The following is an 18,808-nucleotide window of genomic DNA, read 5'->3' as shown; positions in this document are numbered from 1 at the left end:
TTTGGGGAAAAAAAAAAAAAAAAAAAAAAAAAGAAAAATCTGAGAGGGAATACCTGTTTTTTTGAGGGAAAAAGACCTGAATTTGTGTCATCCTTCCACTTCCCAGCTTTATGTTACTGTTTGGCTTGATGTGCTTTTCTCTGGCCCTTTTGTCTAGTATATTTGAAATGTATTTGCTTATTTTCTTAATAAGTTTCTGCTGTATTTACATTACTTTGCTTCAAAAGTACATTTTTAAGGATAGTATTTCTCAGTGCTCTTCCTTTCCCACCCTTCCCCCTTAATAATTCCCCTGGACCTCTGTTGCTTGGAGCAGACTTTGGCTAGCCCCAGATTCGATGTCAAAGGCCGTGACCCGATGTCAGAGCAGCCCATGCTGCTGGCCTCTTCTTTGAATAATTATCTGGAGTTTATTGTGTTGAAGGGATGGGCTTGGGGGCAGTGCAGTCACCCTGGAAAGCCAGACCAATGAGCTATCCAGCCGGACCACTACCCAACAATGGTCCTGTGGGTTACACAAAAAATCCAGCAACACAAAAGATTAAATTAAAAATGGACATTTGGCCACAGAAGTTTTGTCCTTAGGACAACCATTTTGTCAGCCTTCTTGGTACAGTACTGTTTTGATAATTTAAATTGAACGGAAAAAGGTAGCGTTTAAGATTTGTACGTATGCTGGACTAAAAGAGAAATACTTGGTTTATCCCCTTCCCCACCTGTCAGAACCACCAGGCTGAACGTGGCTGAAAAAGTTGTTTCTATCCACTGTGCTCAACTCAGGACATGAAGACACTCAACTCTTTTTTCCTAGAAATTCTGTGCAGTCCTAATTCTTTTAGAAACAAGAACAAAGCCCCAAATACTTTTATTTCTGTCAATATTTTGCTTTTAAAGTGCTGAGAGTGGGGATGTTCAAAACAAGTACGAAAGTATGCTCAGTATCCAGACTTAACGAGTCAACAGTAAAGGGTAGTAAAATGCCCATTTTCTTTGGGCTTCCTTATCTTTTCCTCTCCCCAGAAAGGACTTAAAAAGTCTGAAATCCAGGTTGAGGATTGCTGTCTCTTCTTATCAGGACAAATGAAAGGCTGCTAGAGGTGGACTCACTGTTCTGGAGGGTTGAAAAGGGGGGTGGAGGTGGGGGGGGGGGGGGCTTCTTTCATGGTCTGACCTCGGATTCTTTCTTAATTTTATCTAGCCCTGACCTGTTGGTTCTGCTCTGGCTCCTTTCAAGGCCTTCGGAGCTTCACAAACATGCAGCAGCTGAAGGAAACAATGACAGGGCTTTTAGGGGTTGCAATATTACACTCTATTGTAACCTTGACTAAGTAGCCTGTAAACAGATGCTTTCTATGAAGCATTTACCAGAAAGCCAAAATTTTGGCTGTGTTTGTACACACCAGACACGTTCTGGGTAACTGTTCACTTGGCTGAAGCTTATATGGAATCCAAATTTATAGTTCTAAATCAAGGGTGGTACAGAGCTGTATTGGCTGATACAACATGGTGATGGAACCTGCTGTTACATGCTTTATGGCTATCTTTAATGCCGCAGATTTACTTGGAACAGAAGAATTGTGCGAAGACAAATGATCAGAATCTCAGCGGGATAAACATTGTTTGGTCTCCTGCAGAAAACTGATTGGAAGATAGTGTTAAAATGTAATCAGGACACACGCATTTTTATTTATTTATTTATTTATTGAGGAGGGAGGATGGAATTATATATGGATTAACATTTTTGGTGTCCTTCAAGCTGAGAGAGGTTTAAGTATGTAACAGAACATCTCAAGAATGGATTTTTTTGTTCCATCTTGAATATGGAAGTGACTTTGTTCTTAGTAACTTTTAGTAAAAGTTCAGTCTGTGCAATCTTGGTAACTTAAGAATGAGATAGTCGCATTAAAAAAGTACTTCACCAGCTGCTAAGCGATTAGAAGCACATTTTTTTTCTTTTAGATGTTTAATTGCTAATACAGGCATTTCATCTTTGATGCCTCTGGTTTTTCCAGCTGCGTTCATTGGAAGCGCATGAGGACACCATCTGGCAGTAATGAGGTATAACTCTACCAGATGGAACCAAGACATCGGTGGGAGAGAGATGTTCCTTCCTCTCTGCATGTCACCTTTGTCATTAGGGAAATGTCTTCCAAACAGAGAACCTTTTTTTCCCCTTCCTCCAAATAATGAGAGCTGCTATAGCAGTCATCCCAGAAAACCTAGATTTTCAGTGGATGTATTTCAGAGGCCAGTAAGGGTCATCGGGAGCATCATTTATTCTGTTGTGGAACAAGCCCAGCTTGTTTTTTGTTTGTGTGTGTGTGTATTTGTCTCAGTTCTTCAATTCTTCTAAAATATTAAGTCTGAGACACTGACTTAATGGAATTCCATGGAACTCATACACCCACATACACTAACACCAGTCCTGGCACAGGAAGGGATGGTTTCTGTTACTGGTAGTTGCTTTGCCTGCCACTGGCTATTTAGACCATTTATATTTTTCCAAGCTTTGGAAACTGGTCTCTGTACATTTAAAACCTGCCTAACTAAGAAATATATATAACTGGAACTTATTACCATTTTAAGTTTTGGAAATAAACTGAGAAAAAATGCATATGTGTACTTCTGAATGCTGCTTCTCCGCACAATAAAAGAAATGGGAGAATCACACAGAAGCAAGGCTGATGGCAGCAGTATCTGAGCTGATGCAATGAAATATAGCAGTTCCAAGGAACATCCGTTCTCTACATCTGTTGCTGTAGAGCAATAGAACTGGTAAGAAATTGTCAGTTCTTCATGTTTTTGCAGTGTCTGTCAGTATCTTGCATCCAGACAGATAAGCGGATCTGATTCTCCATCCTGAGAAATGAAATGATTTGTCATGGAAACAGGACTGGAACATCTGAGTTCACTATAGCTTTTCTTGCTGAATCTGTTCTACAGCACTAACCTCAGTAACTGCTCTGAGCTTTCTATCTGCCAAGAAGCTGAACATAATCTCTAAAATTACACTTAATGATGCAGTAAGACAATGAAACAGAGAAGTGTTGTCATTTGAACTCTTACCAAGCTTCGGCCACTGAAATGTTAATTAAATGTGTTTTCCAAGTTACAACCTATGTTTTAAATGATAGTTCAATGTATTTTTAGCTCATACTTACAGTATTTAGCTTTGCCATAGTCCTACCGTGAGAAGTTTCTGAATCTATGGACTTGTAAAAGGAGAAGGCTCCCCCAAGTGTCTTTCTGCTGAAAGACATATCGGGGTTGAACCTGCAGGGCTCACTGCAGATTTTTATGGGAGAGTGAATTACAGCATATGGCATGCCAGAGGAGTATCACTAGGGAGCTGTGACCTACCTACAGAAACTGTCATAAGAAAATGAGGCTGATCATACTATTTTTTTTTTTTTTTTTTTTTAGGCAAAACAGTGATGTTTGGAACAGTATCTATTCTGATAATTTTAAATTAATCACTATCCTAATCATTATAAGGCATATTTAGCTCCTTCCAATGTGTGTTTTATAGGAATATTATTACTAGAGGTGATATTTATCACCCTGGTTGAACTACTGTTCATGTGTTTTAAATATTGCCAGGCTTTGGTTATATAAAATGGTTGTAAGAGGCAGATCCATCGTGCTGTGTGAAGCTGTGCCAGCTTATCACATCCAGTCTCTAATGTCTTCTAAAAGACAGTCTATACGCTCCAGCGGCGCTCCTGTAATAAAATCTATGTATTAGCTCTGTCATGTCTATATTGACATCAGTGCTGGCCTCTTGCTTTGTATGAACAGTGTGGTTTTGTGTCCTTTCCACCAGCTGATTTAAGACCCGTAGAAAGGCTGTGGGTGCTGGGACGCTTACTTGATTTTATAACAGTCTAACGTAGCCAGCAGCGTTGAAACAAGACGGAACAAACAAGTGAGCAAAAACCAAACCAGCAAACAACACATTCAGCAGGAACAAAATAACTTTAACAAAAGGAATCTGGTTAGTATATAGGCTAGAAAATTGCTCCTGTTCCCCTTTGTCTGGAATGTCTGGGTAGTGTTCAGCCACTACCCAAATGCTGACAACTGCAGTCGCAGGAGAATTAAATGAAATGAGTCAGTGCTACCAGGCTGTTCGTAAAGATTTTGAAAATGCAGAGGTAAAATCTTGATGTGAGGTGCTGTTTGTGAGGTTTGCTTGTTTATTTGACTTAAACTGATTTTTTTGTTTAGTGTTTGAGTGAATCATCGTGCCCATTTTGTTGAATAGCAGCGATTGTCTGTGGAAAGACGTGTGTTACTTCTGGGTCTTTTACGGGCATGAATGATGGCCTCAATGCGCACTGCCCTGATTTCTGAGCCTCTCAGCCTCCTGTTGCTGTGTAACATGCATGGATGGTGTACACTAAATCTGAGACTGTCAGCCCCTAGGTGGCCATGCCATCCGCGATCTTTTAACAGTGATTTATGTGTAAACTATTCAGGACACCTATGCAGGCTAAAGATGAGAAAGCTCCTGAAGTTTGTTTTCTAAGGATATGTCTGGCTTTGAATGTTTGATGCAGTTGATGAATTGCTAGATAAAAGTGTTTACGCCACATTTGTGTTGGGATTGCCATTTAGGAGTAAATCATACTGTAAGCCTGTGGACAACACCAACACTTGTTAATAGTGCGCAGAAGAGAAGCTACTATAGACAAAAAAAATATTTTCCAATATTTTCCAAGCAAGTTTTATATCATATTTTTTTTAAAGCTGCTTAATACACTGTCCTCTTAAAATTCTTTTGTATTCTCCTTTTCGGATTTCTGTAGTATTTAGGCTTTTCCAGGCCAGCACATAATGTAGCCCTGCTCAGTTACTATTTCAGTTACAGATACCAGCAGATTCTGTTTCAGCCATGGAAGCAGTAAGGTATGACAGCTCAAAAATGGTGACACCCCTCTTGGATTAAACCAGTCTTGGTGCCAACTGAACAGTGATGTCCTGTGTATGAAGCGGAAATAGCCGTGGTTTTTAGGTGGCAGGGACTAGTTGAAAGGCTTTATTTTTAAACAGGTTCTTCTCTATGAAGATAATTTTTTGAAACTTCTTGCAAGAATTTTTGAAACTTCTTACAAGAGTAAGACGAATGGTATTCAATGTGGTGCAGAATTAAGTAAAACACATTGGATCAAAAAAAGTGTTTTTCTTAGACATGCGATTTTTTTTTTTTTTTTAATAAAAAAAAAGGCACTGAGGATAAACAGACCTCACAGGCTCCCCATTCAGCTCAGCAGGGCACTAGACCTCAGCTATTCTTTATTTCACAGTGAAGATGATCAGTTCTGGGTGACCACTTTCAAAGGGCATGGAGTTTTTGAAGGTGCTCAGCAGGATGATAAATTGTCGTGTTTGTCATCATGTGTCTTGCGGAAATGCGGCAGGGGCCTCTTCTGCAGGAGCTTGTAAAAAAAAAGATGCAGACTGTGACGCTGGGCTGGTTGGATGCCACCTGTTTGTGTGGAATCAGGTCAAAGGTCTGCTAAATAGTACTTGAATTCAAGTTTACTCTAAGAATGGATGAGAAAATCAAGTATAACAATCTCCAAAACATAATCCTAAAGAGATCTTGAAGATGTCTGGATGGCCTCAGTTTTTAATGTTGGCTTTGTTTTCAAAGATTTCAGTTATGTGCTAAATACATGTACTTCTACCACGGGTTAAGTAGGAAGTCTGGGGAGGTAGATACTTCTCTGAGACACGCATTGTGTTTCACATCAGAAAGTTACCGTAACTTGATTTGGATGTGTGAAAGTCGCGTGGTACTTCTGAAGTGTAGTAGTTATCTTTTTGGTTGGGCTCAGTGTTTTGAAATGCCCCTTCCCTTCAGATAAGATGTTTTTTTCAGACTTCTAAGAGGTTGTAATGATTTATATATATATATATATATATATATATATCTTGCAATCCTTCTGAATTTTCCATGTTAAGGTTCTGTTTTTCCACTTACGTTGTGCTTAGCGGTATTCTTGGTGTTTGTGTCCATCTCCTTTTGTCCGATTGCGATTTTGTGGATTAGTAACAGTCGACTTCATCTGTTGTTAAAGTGACATTGTAAAGTGAAAAAATGCTTAAAAACTCATTTTCCAACATTTTGCTATTCATACTGTTTTCTCGTGACACTGAGGTCTGTCTGGAAAATGGGAATGAGCTTCTCTTGCCTATTCTAACATTAATGCTGAACATGTCAAAGAAATGACTGAAATCCCATTTTAAGAGCTCCTTTTGCTCTACACCTATAGTTCGAATTTGGTAAAATAATCTTAAAAATAAACCTAGATGCAAACTGTACCTAGTGGTATTCCATTAAGGCTGATGTTAGTAGCTAAATCGCAAAAAGGCTGTCTATTTCAAAATAAGCATGCAAATGTTACAAAATGCATTTTTATGAAGCAACTGTGCCTTACCTATGGAAGAACAAAATCCAGCCTTGTTAAGTTTGTTTCGCTTATGCAGAGCCTGCAGAGGGCACTAACGATCTGACATAAGGCCAAGTCCGGTCTGTGGTTAGGAAACGCCAGGGAAATGGGTTCCTTTATTCCAGGAGAAAGGCCATGTCAAATCTTGGCTAAAATGAGAAAGAGGAGAGCTTATTTTGAAAAGAGATAACATTATGGTATTTAGTGCAAGGAAAAAAATAATCAAGTATAACACAGTCATACAACATCAGCCTAGACCTTCTTAAAACATTAACAGAAGGTAGTAGATTCATTAGCTGTCACGGTGGAAGAGGAAAATAATGCGTACATCAGTGCTGTTATAAAGTTTAGCTGTGCCCATAAGAGCTCATACGTGCCTCCACTTAGCAAATCATCCATCGTGTGGACGGGATTTGTTACAAATGTCAAGAGAGCAGGCTGCAGAGAAGCTAGCTTTGGCAGCGCAGCCATCCTGGTGGTTTGTACTCCAGGCCATCTTCATTTCTGAAAAGCTTAAGGCCCCTTTTTTTACTCATTTCCCTGTAGTAATTTTTTCACTTGGACCAAGGCCAGTGTATCACTAACAAAACTGAGGGAAGCAGCAAACTGCAATACGAGAACCCACAGGCATGGCCAGAGTAGCAGCAAACTGTAATATGAGGACCCAAAGACATGGCCAGAGAAAGGGAAGCAGGGAGACCCTTCAAGCTAGGAGCAGTGACCCTCTAAGAATGCCAGAATCAGCTTTCAGGAAAACATATGGAAGCGGTAGTTTTAAGTCAAAGGTGTTATTAACAATGACTGTTGTTTCACAGTATTATATATCCTCTAGGAAGCCTGAACCAAAACATTTCCCATTTCTTTGCTGGATCCTGTCTTTCTGCATTTGCCTTACTTGCCCTGCTTCATTCCTGCCTGTTTATCCAGAAAAAAAACGTTGATTTCTGTGGACCTCAAGCTGTTTGTTTCAACAGATCTCTACTACAGACTGAAAGCCCTTTTACTTATGCTGAATGAAACGATTAAAAAAATCTAGCCCTGTGGCTGTGAATGTGTGAGTTTGTTTCAAATAGAGAGGTGATATTTATCCTACTCCCACTGATATCTGTTCAAAAAATATATATATTTCAGGCTACTGGAAGCAAGACTGGGAGATGTAACTGATTCCAGTGCAGCCTAGGCAGAGATTCATAGAAGTTCATAGGACTGGAGGAGAAAAGGCAGTCTTCCAAACATCTAACCCATTTATCGGTCTGCTGACAGTAGCAGACAAGTTTTGAATTGAATTTGCAGAACATTCAAGTTATCTCACTGCCCGTGGAAGTCTGAAAATCCTTATTTTTTGTCTTGATTCTAATTATTCCTTTTTTCTTTGTGCAGATCCTAGAAGGAAGTACCACGTAAGGCTGCTGGCATATAACAATATGGAAGAAGGTTATCAGGCAGACCAAACAGTCAGCACTCCAGGATGTGTCTGTAAGTGTTGTAGCTGCATTAAGAGTTTATTTTCAGGATTCCAGCAGCTCTTTTTAATCTATAAGTAAACACTTAATTCAATGTAAAACAGAGAACCAGAAAGGCTATATATGTGACAAATACTGTTCTAGTCAGACAGCCTCTTGTTTTAATAAGTTGCAGCTGAGGAAACAAGACAGCTACCAAACGCATTGTCCTTCCCTGTTGGCTTGTCTGTGTCATCTAACCGGTGACGTATCATATATCTTATCAGTTCAATGTCTCGAACCAGATTCCTGGGTCTGAATGCCTGGTAATACTGAGTGGGAGCAGATTTGAATCTAAACCTATGGGTTCAGACCTGTCTCTTAATCTTACCAGTATCTGTTTATGCTTCATTAAATAATTTATGCTGCTGTTTTTTGTTTTTTAAAGCTGTCCGTGATCGCATGGTGCCACCACCCCCGCCCCCTCACCATCTCTATGCTAAAGCTAACACTTCATCTTCTATCTACCTTCACTGGGGCAAGCCCGCCTTCACATCGGCACAGGTCATTAACTACACAATCCGTTGCAACCCCGTGGGACTGCAGAATGCATCTCTGGTTCTCTACCTTCAAACGTAAGTGCAGTGCTCTTGCATCTTCATTTCCCATTTCTAGATCCAGTTTCCAGTTTTCCCGTCCTCTTTTAATCCCCTTTAAGAGGGATAAAGGTAGTTGCAATCAAAAAGCTGTGTGTTTTATCCAGTGGCTGCTAGTTCTGTTTCTTTGGTTGTATAAGATGTGTTTGTAGAACACCTGAGTTCTCTTCCTGACATCCTGATGTTGGATCTCCGGAGAAGCTCTTGAATTTTTAACGCATTTATTAGCTAAGCTGAATTTAATGTTAAACTCTTCTTAAACCGAGCAAAAGAGTACATATTTTATAGTTAGCTTCTCTGGTCAAAAATAGGACTTGGTACAGTGTCTGATTTTAACACTGGAGGCAAAAATTCTTGAGTTTTGAGGGGTTGAGTGTGTCCTTGTGGGAATGCCACGTTCCTAAATATGTGGCATCCTGCCAGGAGAAAGCTAAGTAGAACCTATAGCTTGCTATTCAGAGAAGCAACATGTGAGCCACAGAACAATAGGACAGGGAAGAAATCCTGCCTGAGCTCAACGTTCAACTCTGTGCCCTGGTCGTATGAGAGCAGAAGACTTTGCTCCGTTGTGACTGTGTACAGTGGGGGCCATGGTGCTGTTGAGGGAATCCATATGTGCGTTGCTCTCTCAATATTTGGGCTTACTCAAGTCTTCTAAAGTAAAGAAATGCTGTGTTAAAAGCTAGCTTCCATCCCGACGTTGATGGTTTTCTCTTCAAAGAACACATCGCCTGCTGCAGGAGTTAACAAGTAGACCCCGTACAGTCACCATGTTCCTGGCGCATAATGTGGAGCATAGCAGTGAATACTGCTTTTTGTGATAGGATGAAAGTATTGCAAATACTGGTGACTGACTTGGCACTGTGGAAGATGAAAACACTAAATGAGACTAAAGTAGGGAAGATTTGTATTCCACAGAGATCCCCTAAACGTGGGGGTGATGGAGGCCATAAACGTCAGGGGGAGTTACATGCATAGCCTACATATTGTGAACTTGGAACAGAACCAGGAATAACTGATGGAGCCAACAGTAAGTGCCTTTTCAGCAGTGGCTGTAGTTTGTGTTACTCCAGGTTAAAGTGTAGTGTCGTATGGATGAACGTGGGAAGAGCTGAGTTTGGGATACCTGCTGGCAGTCTGGGCCATGACGTTCTTGGACTTGCTTGTGCATCAGCTGTCCAACTAAGCTCTGTAGAAACTTGAGCTCAAATGAACTGATAGCAAACATAGTGTGCTCCAGAGAGCTCCGGGGTTAGCAGAATTACCTTTTTAGATAGACAGTGCAGATGGCTCACGTGCCTGGACTTGAACTGGTTTGTCCTGTGTTGAACTGACAGCTGCAGTCTACTCACCGTGGCGAAGAGATACCATTTGAGTTCTGGATCTTCAAGTCAACACCTGCTGTTATATTTCTTTTTTCTTCATCTGTACAGGTCAGAGACTCACATGTTAGTTCAAGGTCTTGAACCAAAAACCATGTATGAATTTGCAGTTCGTTTGCATGTGGACCAGCTCTCTAGTCCCTGGAGTCCAGTTGTCTATCATACTACCCTTCCAGAAGGTAAGGGCACTAGGAGAAGACCACAAGGTTCTGAAAAAAAAAGTTCTGTAAGCCAAATAACCTAAGAAATTGCTTATTAATTTGGAGCTGTCTGCAGGAGAGAGAAAGACCTTCCTCTAATATACAGCTAATGCTCTTCTCAGTGGAAGATAGAAAAATGCTCTAAAGAAAATGCGTTTTTTGGAACTGTGAAATTCTTTTTTCAAAATCTACATAAAACCACCAACCATTTTAAAATAAAATGTGGTATTAGCGACCACTGAAATAACTTGAATGAAAAAATTGTTTATAGGAAAGGCACAGTTAATTCATAGGTATTATGAAAACATATTTTAAAATCCAACAGTTTTAGAAACTGTAAGACAATTACATACATACCTTCCTTTCTACCGCCCTAGGTGCTGGTTTGTTTCTCTGTCAGCTTTGTCAGTGAAAAATCAAAAACTTCAGTTTCACATTCTTAGCATAGCAATTTTTGATGTTTGGGATGTACCTCTTCGCAGGGATTATTTATTTATTAAAATGTTGTCTTTGAAGGAAAGCATACAGAACTTGCTTTTACAAAATCTGAGCTATTAACCAGATCAGAGTTACCACGAGAGTTTCTGTTGAAGAGCAGTGAATATGTTTGTTATCTGGGATGTAGCAATAGGTTCTAGACAGCAGTTTGTTTTTGAGCAGTTTAATTACATGTAAATGAGGTTAGCCTAATAGTATTGTGTTACTGTTCTCACAGCACCATCTGGCCCTCCAGTAGGAGTGAAGGTGACTTTGATAGAGGATGATACTGCTTTGGTTTCCTGGAAGCCACCTGATGGTCCTGAAACAGTTGTTACACGATACACTATCCTCTACGCATCCAGGAAGTCTTGGATCGCTGGGGAATGGCAAGTGTTGCACAGAGAAGGTAAACTAAGATCATAAATGTATGAACTGGACAAACAGTGATGCTACTTATAAGATGCTTCATTATTTTCAGCTCCCTTGGGCTACAGTAAGGAAGAAATTCATATAAATGTTCACATGAAAGCTACAATTAGTTTAGAATTACTCCCGGCTGATGAAAACATATTCAAAACCACTAGTACCTCAGAAGGCGAGGGGAGAGGGGTTGTCTGTGTTGCTTTGGAGCTCAGAGTGTAACACAGCATGTGAACCAAAATGTTTCATAGAATCGTAGAATATCCTGAGTTGGAAGGGACCCATAAGGATCATCAAGTCCAACTCCTGGCACCACCCAGGTCTACCCAAAAGTTTAGACCATGTCACTAAGTGCACAGTCCAAACACTTCTTAAATTCAGACAGGCTTGGTGCGGTGGCTGCTTCACTGGGGAGCCTGTTCAGTGTGCGACCCTCTCGGGTGGTCATAATGCAATTCATAAATGCAATTAAAACAGTCATAATACATCCATTAAACGCAATTACATCCATCATGGTTCTGGGTAACAACGATTGTGATGGTTTTATTTTGTGAATGTGCTCTTTCAAATCTGACGTCTCCGAGATGCCTTGCTCTTCAGAAGTAAATTGACAAACGTGGCTGTGTGTTTCTATGTTTCTTTTGATCACTGCCAGTCCAGTTAGCTCAGTTTGACTTAAAGAACTTTACCCTACTTTACCCCACTCCCAGTAAATAGCTGTGCAAATTGCTTTTAACTCTGGCTCTCTTTGACAGCTGAATCCCACCTAGCAGTAAGTCAGGTATGGCGCTGCCAACTGCAGTCCTATCTTTGTGGTTACATGTAGACACAGTCTACGTTCTCATAGGTGCTTTCTAGAATAATACTATGATTTGAAGAGCTGCATTAAGAATAGATTTATATTATAGCCAGGAAAAAAAGAAAAACAGAACACATTCATTCTTAGGTTGGTATTCAAAATAGACAGAGGCAGTTCAGAATAGATAATGTTCCAGTAATGTGTTACACTAAGGAAAGAACCTCAGTGTTACGGAGTAAAGTCATGTGCTGAGCAGCCTAATTAAGAAGATTGCCTAGGAAGACTTATATTTTGTTATTCTGTTGTTGTTTCATGGCTGAAAGCTTATTTGCCAGCAGAGAGTGATGCCTTAAATCTTCTGTATAGGAAAATACACAATACATAAAGCTTTAGGAGTGCACTCAAAGAGGACAATTCTTTTTTTCCAATGTCAGTGAGACAGAACTGTCTTTGTTAAAAATTGGTGGTTGTCCCTTGTGCTGCTCCTGCAGAGAGGATAAGGACTGATAGCCACTTTGAAAGGTGGCGGCCCCACTTCGTCTTTGCTGAAGCAGAATAGTATTTTTTTAAGGCTGACCTCTGACAGAAATTGTCAACTGAAGAGCACGCTGCAGGAGAGCAGCAGTGAAATGACTCTTAATCTTAAGCAAAATTGATGAGAAATACCTAGTCTTTGAAATATCCATGAGCTGTACCTATAGGGGATTGAGTCCTTTTTTTTCCCCCTACTAAAAGTTTCAGAGAAACAGTAATAGACAGTTGTTACAAACTGTTCAAGGAAACAGAAAATTTTTCATATTAAATACCAATCTAACATTAATTTTAAGTTATTAAAATGCAGCAGATTTAATCTTAAATTTGCAGAGAGCCTACATTTCAAAAATAAATGTAATTTTAGTGATAATATACTGTATTTGTTAGGTGCAGCAAAGCAGTTGAGTTGCTGTTCCAGGTATATCCTTCAGCTCAGCCATGACTGTGCAACTCAAAAGAAAATTTTTTACCATGGCTAATTGAAATGAGGGGATGGCAGTAACAGTGAACACAGGCACGTGTTCCTGTACCGAAAGTGTTGGATGGAATGAGCAAATGGAAAGCTATACTGTGCCCATCAATGTTAGTCACAAATTCCGTAGTTGGATAGATATATTTGGGTTTGAGGTGGGGCATGGAATTCAGGACAATCTGTAATACTCCTACTTACAGTACAGATGAGAAAATGTGAAAGAAAACAAGTATGTAGAAGGAAGATCGGGCAAATACCGTGCCAGTCCCTTGCCAGTCCTTTCCTAGGTAATTTCAGGTAGGAGCAGGGTTTGACTCTTTTTTTAATGCATTTATTCTGACGAGATCAGCTAACCCAATACAATAAAGAGTATTGCTTTGTCTTGACACTGAACTTCTACAGAAGATTTATGAAATAAACCTATATAAGTCCTAACACTGGCTTTAGTTTATGCATGAAAACATCTGCCCATCCACCAAGTTAAAAAACAAAAACCCAACACTTCGATTTGACTGAGTTTGTGGTAGCCATGGCAGATTTAGGATGTAACTGCAGTTTGTTGCTGGTTTGTGGTGTGAGCTAGCTTCCAGCCACCTCCCCCCTCTTCCCTCGCTCCCTTCAAGTGGATCAGAAGCTCCAGCCCTTACACACTTGCGGTGCAGTAAATCAGGACAAAGTGCTTACTTGCTTTAGCTTTGCAACAGATTTGCAAGGGGCTGGTGGGAAAGAGCCTCTAATATTGAAACATGACCTTCCGCCCTTGCTGGTGCTAAATATTACAGCTCCTTTGGTTACAGATACCTCACATTTTACTTCAAATGCTTTCAGCTAATGGGTGTTTTTTATGGAAGAGTTGAAATAGCTTTTGAAGTAGCTTCTCTTTTGCCTGATGTATAATCTTTTCTGTCAGCAAAACAACCTTATATTTTATACGCTCCCATGATGCTATAAATTCTGACTTCTGAAACTGATTTGGAAGGCTGAAATTTAGACTTAAGCCTGAGAAAGTGAATGGAATTTGTCACAGAGAGCAGGGGATAGATTTGGTCCTGTAGCTGCCATTATTTTGGGAAGGGAAAGCAATATATTTCTGTGGTAGGAAGAAACAGAGGCATTTCAGAAAGCAATTTGAATTTTAAGCAGCAGCCTGCAGGTCCCGGACAGGCAAAACTCTCATTGATTTTGATAGGAGTTTTGCCTGTCTAAGGATGATGCAAGTGAATCCTATTTATGCTCTTAATGTATTTCTCCTGCCTTCAGGGATTTTAGAAAAAGAGTCCTTAACATGTGAGAGATGCTTTATGTAATATTTTAGTAGCACTGCTTAGATGAACAGTAATCAAGGAAGCCTCCACATCTCTAAATAAGGTTGAATTTTATCTTAAAAGCATGATATAATGTACTTTTTGAATCTGTGCTGTTAATTTTTCCAAATAGACCTGAAATGCGATAAGCCAAACCTGACATGTTATGACATGTTTAATTCCCATGCATGATATGGTGCCATCCCACAGAGCGTCTAGGAGGCACGTAAATACTAGAGATGTCTCAGGCTCTGCTTTCTGCGGCTGAAAGTCGGGGTAACAGTGGGAGCATTGCTCACGGATAGAAGCACAGCATTAACACTGCCAGGCACCAAAATGAAGCTCGCGCTAGACTGAGGATTAGCGTGCTCTGTATCGTAGCCAATGCTTGACTCTTGTTGAACTGTACTGGCACTTCACACTGTGCTGTGTTCACGCAGCATGCAGAGACAAGACGGAAGTGTTCTGTACCCTGTACGTGCAGGCTGCGCCATACAAAAGTGATCACAGTCCTCGGACCAGACAGGGAGGTGGCACTGGAAAGCAAGCATATGTCCCAGTGTCTAAATCTCAGACTGTTTCCAGAGACTTTGTCTAACTGCAGCTGTATATTCATCTTTTCCTAGGAGCAATGACTATGGCTTTGCTGGAAAACCTCGTAGCAGGGAACGTCTACTTGGTGAAAATAGCAGCCTCCAATGAAGTGGGAGAAGGACCCTTCTCAAACGTGGTGGAACTTGCTGTGCTGCCAAAGGAGACGTCAGAGTCTAATCAGAGGCCTAAGCGCTTGGATTCAGGAGATTCCACAAGTCAGTAGCAATGTTTTGATTAGTGCTGTCACAAGTACCAGAAAAAAAAGATCCCTGTTTGTTTTAACTGGTAACTGCTTTCTGGACAAACTGTGCTGTTTCACATGAGGCAGTCCTAACAGTATAGCACTTTTTTTTTTTTTTTTTTTTTTTTTTAGCGGAACCATTTTGGAATTTCTGTCTCAGTGCAACTCAGAACTGGTTTAATTCTTTTGCTCAGAAATTGGAAGTTTGCTTTCCAACTGGGAATACATAACTATTTTGAATTGTACTCTCTTGGCAGCCACTCTGCTATGGCATTTCCTCTAAGTCCTTAATTTGGCCTGAGATACCAGTAGCACTGGGTCAGTGAGAACCAGACAGCCCAGCAGAGATGAGATGGCATCTCAAATAAATCTGTTGAAATTTGCTGGCTCCTGGAATTCCAACAACCCAAATCAACCCGATAGTCAGTGATATATCACTGTATGTTTTCACCAAAGAATTCAGCCCCACCTGCAGCTCTTTAGGGAAAAATATGCTTTACCTTGGGGAAACCAAGGTGACTTCAGTGGTTTCTCCATGCAAGAATGGAAGAACATATTGTCTGTCAGAGAAAGGGACTTATCTTGGTGACTTCTCACAGATTTTAAAATTGTTTGGGGAGACCAGAGATAGTAATTATTCAGGTGTATGAACCTTTTAACCTTTCCTTGCTGCTGCACGCTGAATTGTGAATCATGCGAGGATTTATCTTACTCAGGTTTTCCCCTCTCCTGGACTCCAGCTGTATTTCAGGCCAATAACTGAAGTTGTGCCCTCAGGATTAGGTTAACAGACATTTGATGACAATGAATAAAACCCTCCTAGGTGACAGTAGCTGGAATTCTCCAAGCCATTTCCCTCTGCTATTTAGTAGCACCCTGTAAGGAGTGGGTTGGAGCAGGCTCCTCTGCTCTGTGTTGTGTGTCACTGAAAAGGCTGTAGTGTGGGGCTGTCCCTTTTGCCCCTCCCACACTATGGCTGCATACCGGTCCTCTATTTGGGCCAGAAGTTTTATTTTCAGAAGTGTCAAAATGTATGACAGAGAAGGTCTGGAAATCTCATTAAAAGGAAGCATTTGTCTGTGTGATTGTGACTGTAACCCCATTCTGGTAACTCTTATTTTCTGAGCCTTTTATTGTTCTTTTTTGCTATAGCTTATTCTGACTATTACCATCTGGACCAGAAATCAATGACTGGCATTGTTGTTGGGGTTTGCATAGCCTTGACCTGCATCCTTATCTGCATCCTGATCTTAATTTATCGCAGTAAAGCCAGGTATGTTTTTGTTCACCAAGAGTGAGATATTTCTCAACACTCTGCTTCTGTATGAGCACAAGTCACCTGGGACATGTGTTCCTCTCTGAGAGTGCTAAGTTCTTTGAAGTGCTTTGTCTCTTCACATGTTTCGGCCAGAAATGGAAGCAAAGTTCCTAGTTTTGTTGGCTCTTCCTACTCTACCTGAACCCCTTCTACAATGAAAAGAGGAAAGAACCTACAGAGGGGGTCAGCAGTGCTTTGACAACTAAGCATGAGGCATGTTTCCAAACAAAAAAGCCTTTTGAGTCAGATAAACATGCTGCTTTACATCATCTGTTCCTCCTGCTTAGCCCTGCAGTCTGCCCAGACCTGGTTTGCAAGGCTTTAAACCTTTGATATTGCTGGAAAAGAGGAACTCTGACATGAAGCAGTTCTATGATACAGTTTCTTTGCACTGGTGCAAGCCACCCTCTGTCTTCCTTGTCATCAGCTGCTGTGAGGCCCAACCTGGCCCTAGTGGCTCTGCCCATAACTTTGGGATCTGAACAAATAAGGGTTACTAAAAATAAATACATTTTTAAAGCTGTCTGAAAGTTTATTTTAGTAACAAGATTTTTAGCACACATGCAGGAGAAAATACAGATTGGGAGACAGTCTCTGTGCAGCATGGTAGAAAGGTCCTAATATCATTAGCGGTTACTTCCTTCAAGTAATGTTAGTAATCATGAGAATTCCTGCCTGCACATGCACTCGTAGCCTACTGTGCATGATTAACTGGAAGCAGATGTTATTTTTATGGCAAGCAATAACATACATTTCATGAGAATTATATAATAAAATATAGATGCTAAGAATATACCAATATTACTTGATTAATAATAGCCTTGAAGTTTATACTTGATTCAATGTATTTTCTTCCTGTGGGTCAATTTTATTTCTGCTTAACATCGTGTAGGAAAACATCTGCCCCTAAACCTGTGCAGCAAAGTACTGACCAGCTGTCACATACCAGCATCTCATTAGCCAGCGCTAATGAGGCGGAGAAGAGTATTGAAGGAATCGCAGAGAATGCAGAATCCTTGTTGCCAATGATAGTGGGAAACAGCTTCATCGATGCTAAGGTACTGTGAGCTTTACTCACTCCCAGGACAGAAACCTTTCTTTAGAATTCGTTGTTGTAACATCGGAGTCCCTACCAAAATTAAAGCATGTACACTGCAAATTCACAGCAGTTTTGTTTAATGGACAAACACAAGTGTGGCAATCCAGGAACAAATTTTCAAGACGCATTTTAAAGTTGAGCTAGAGATTTGATTTAATACACTCTACTCTGTAGATTGCCAATTTTGGCAATTCTATTCTAAGAGCAGGAGACAGGCAAGAGAGTCCTTGTCAAGCACCTAGTTTAGTCAGTGCGATGCACAGTCTAGTCAAGTGTGGCACTAAAGCAAGTATTAAAGAAAATATCTTTCTTTATCTTTACTGGTAGGACAATGTTACATTTTATAAACTCGTATTTGATCAAATTATAAATTAATCTAGATGGCAGGATGTGTCAGTACATGCATAGAATCTTTTAGTATGACAAAACACAGTGGACGTATTTTCACAGATAGACATCCTGATTTAAGGCATGTTCCGTACACACTGCAAACCTGCATTGAACTATTCCTTCAGGACATACGGAAGAGCTGGAAAAACAAGGAAATGGACCTCAGTGCAGGCACAGGCACTGTCACATTCCAAAGGGTAGAACAGGAGCAGTAATTGGAACTGTTTGCTCTGTGTTTGTAGTATCGCACCTGTTAGGCCTGGCCCGTGGGCTTGCCAGATTTCGTGGAAATGGTCTTGACTAGTCTCAGGCAGTAGATGAATACCTGACCATAAAAAACTAACTGAACGCTAAACCTCATTTGTCTTTCTTTTCAGTATGGAGCCAGTGGTTGGAATAGAAAAAAGTATTTCCAAATACCTTGGAAATTTAGCGTGTTAAAATCTTTCTCTCCTTCTTTCTGTTGTAGGGGGGGTCTGATCTAATTATTAACAGCTATGGGCCTGTCACAAAAGCCAACTGCAAGAAGAGGTGGCTGTTCTTCCAGGATACTAAGAAGGTGAAGGCTGAGGAGGTAATTAGCCTAATAGGCAGAGATGCACAATCTCTGCTGTAATACCCTGTGTTTGCAAAGGAAGACATTTAGTTTTCTGTGTATGGGAAAATGTAATTAGTAGCTTAAGTTTTAATGGAATAATTTCAGTTTTGTTAGGGTTGATGGTATTCTACCTTGTAGCATAGTCATATGGAATTTTAATTTTCTGTCCCAAGTTGTCAAATATTTCAGCTCTTTACAATTAACTGGTAACTTTCTTGCCTGTGCCCTTTATCAGTGAGCAAACAGATTTCTGTATACTGTCTGTGCATACCATCTACAGTACATCTGCAGAGACGTTGTGCACATACAAATACAAATTAAATATAAACATCTAAGAATCCCTTGCTACCCTGTCAGCTAATACCTTATGTTTGCTGAAGAGAAACCAAAAGAGGGAAATTAAATGATTTACCTAAAGTATTGA

General features: G+C 40.3%; 1 protein-coding gene and 1 long non-coding RNA gene across 2 annotated transcripts in view; one reads left to right on the top strand and one right to left on the bottom strand.

Annotated features, from left to right (window-relative positions):
* PRTG (protogenin) overlaps positions 1 to 18,808 on the top strand; it is an 84,718-nt gene that overhangs the window by 59,160 nt on the left and 6,750 nt on the right. The window contains exons 12-19 of the mRNA XM_035336167.1: positions 7,836 to 7,931; positions 8,346 to 8,532; positions 9,987 to 10,114; positions 10,851 to 11,021; positions 14,771 to 14,953; positions 16,132 to 16,252; positions 17,190 to 17,355; positions 18,256 to 18,360. Of these exons, the coding sequence (XP_035192058.1) occupies positions 7,836 to 7,931; positions 8,346 to 8,532; positions 9,987 to 10,114; positions 10,851 to 11,021; positions 14,771 to 14,953; positions 16,132 to 16,252; positions 17,190 to 17,355; positions 18,256 to 18,360 (1,157 nt within the window). The remainder of the gene's footprint in view (positions 1 to 7,835; positions 7,932 to 8,345; positions 8,533 to 9,986; positions 10,115 to 10,850; positions 11,022 to 14,770; positions 14,954 to 16,131; positions 16,253 to 17,189; positions 17,356 to 18,255; positions 18,361 to 18,808) is intronic.
* Positions 4,748 to 6,587, bottom strand: LOC118172328. The gene is made up of 2 exons (XR_004753646.1): positions 6,444 to 6,587; positions 4,748 to 6,071 (listed from the first exon to the last, which is right to left on the bottom strand). It is a non-coding gene; the product is annotated as an uncharacterized LOC118172328 (long non-coding RNA).

Source organism: Oxyura jamaicensis, chromosome 10 (genome assembly GCF_011077185.1).
Source record: "Oxyura jamaicensis isolate SHBP4307 breed ruddy duck chromosome 10, BPBGC_Ojam_1.0, whole genome shotgun sequence".
NCBI lineage: Eukaryota > Metazoa > Chordata > Aves > Anseriformes > Anatidae > Oxyura > Oxyura jamaicensis.
Note: the sequence above shows the minus strand (reverse complement) of the source record. Positions and strands in the feature narration are given on the sequence as shown.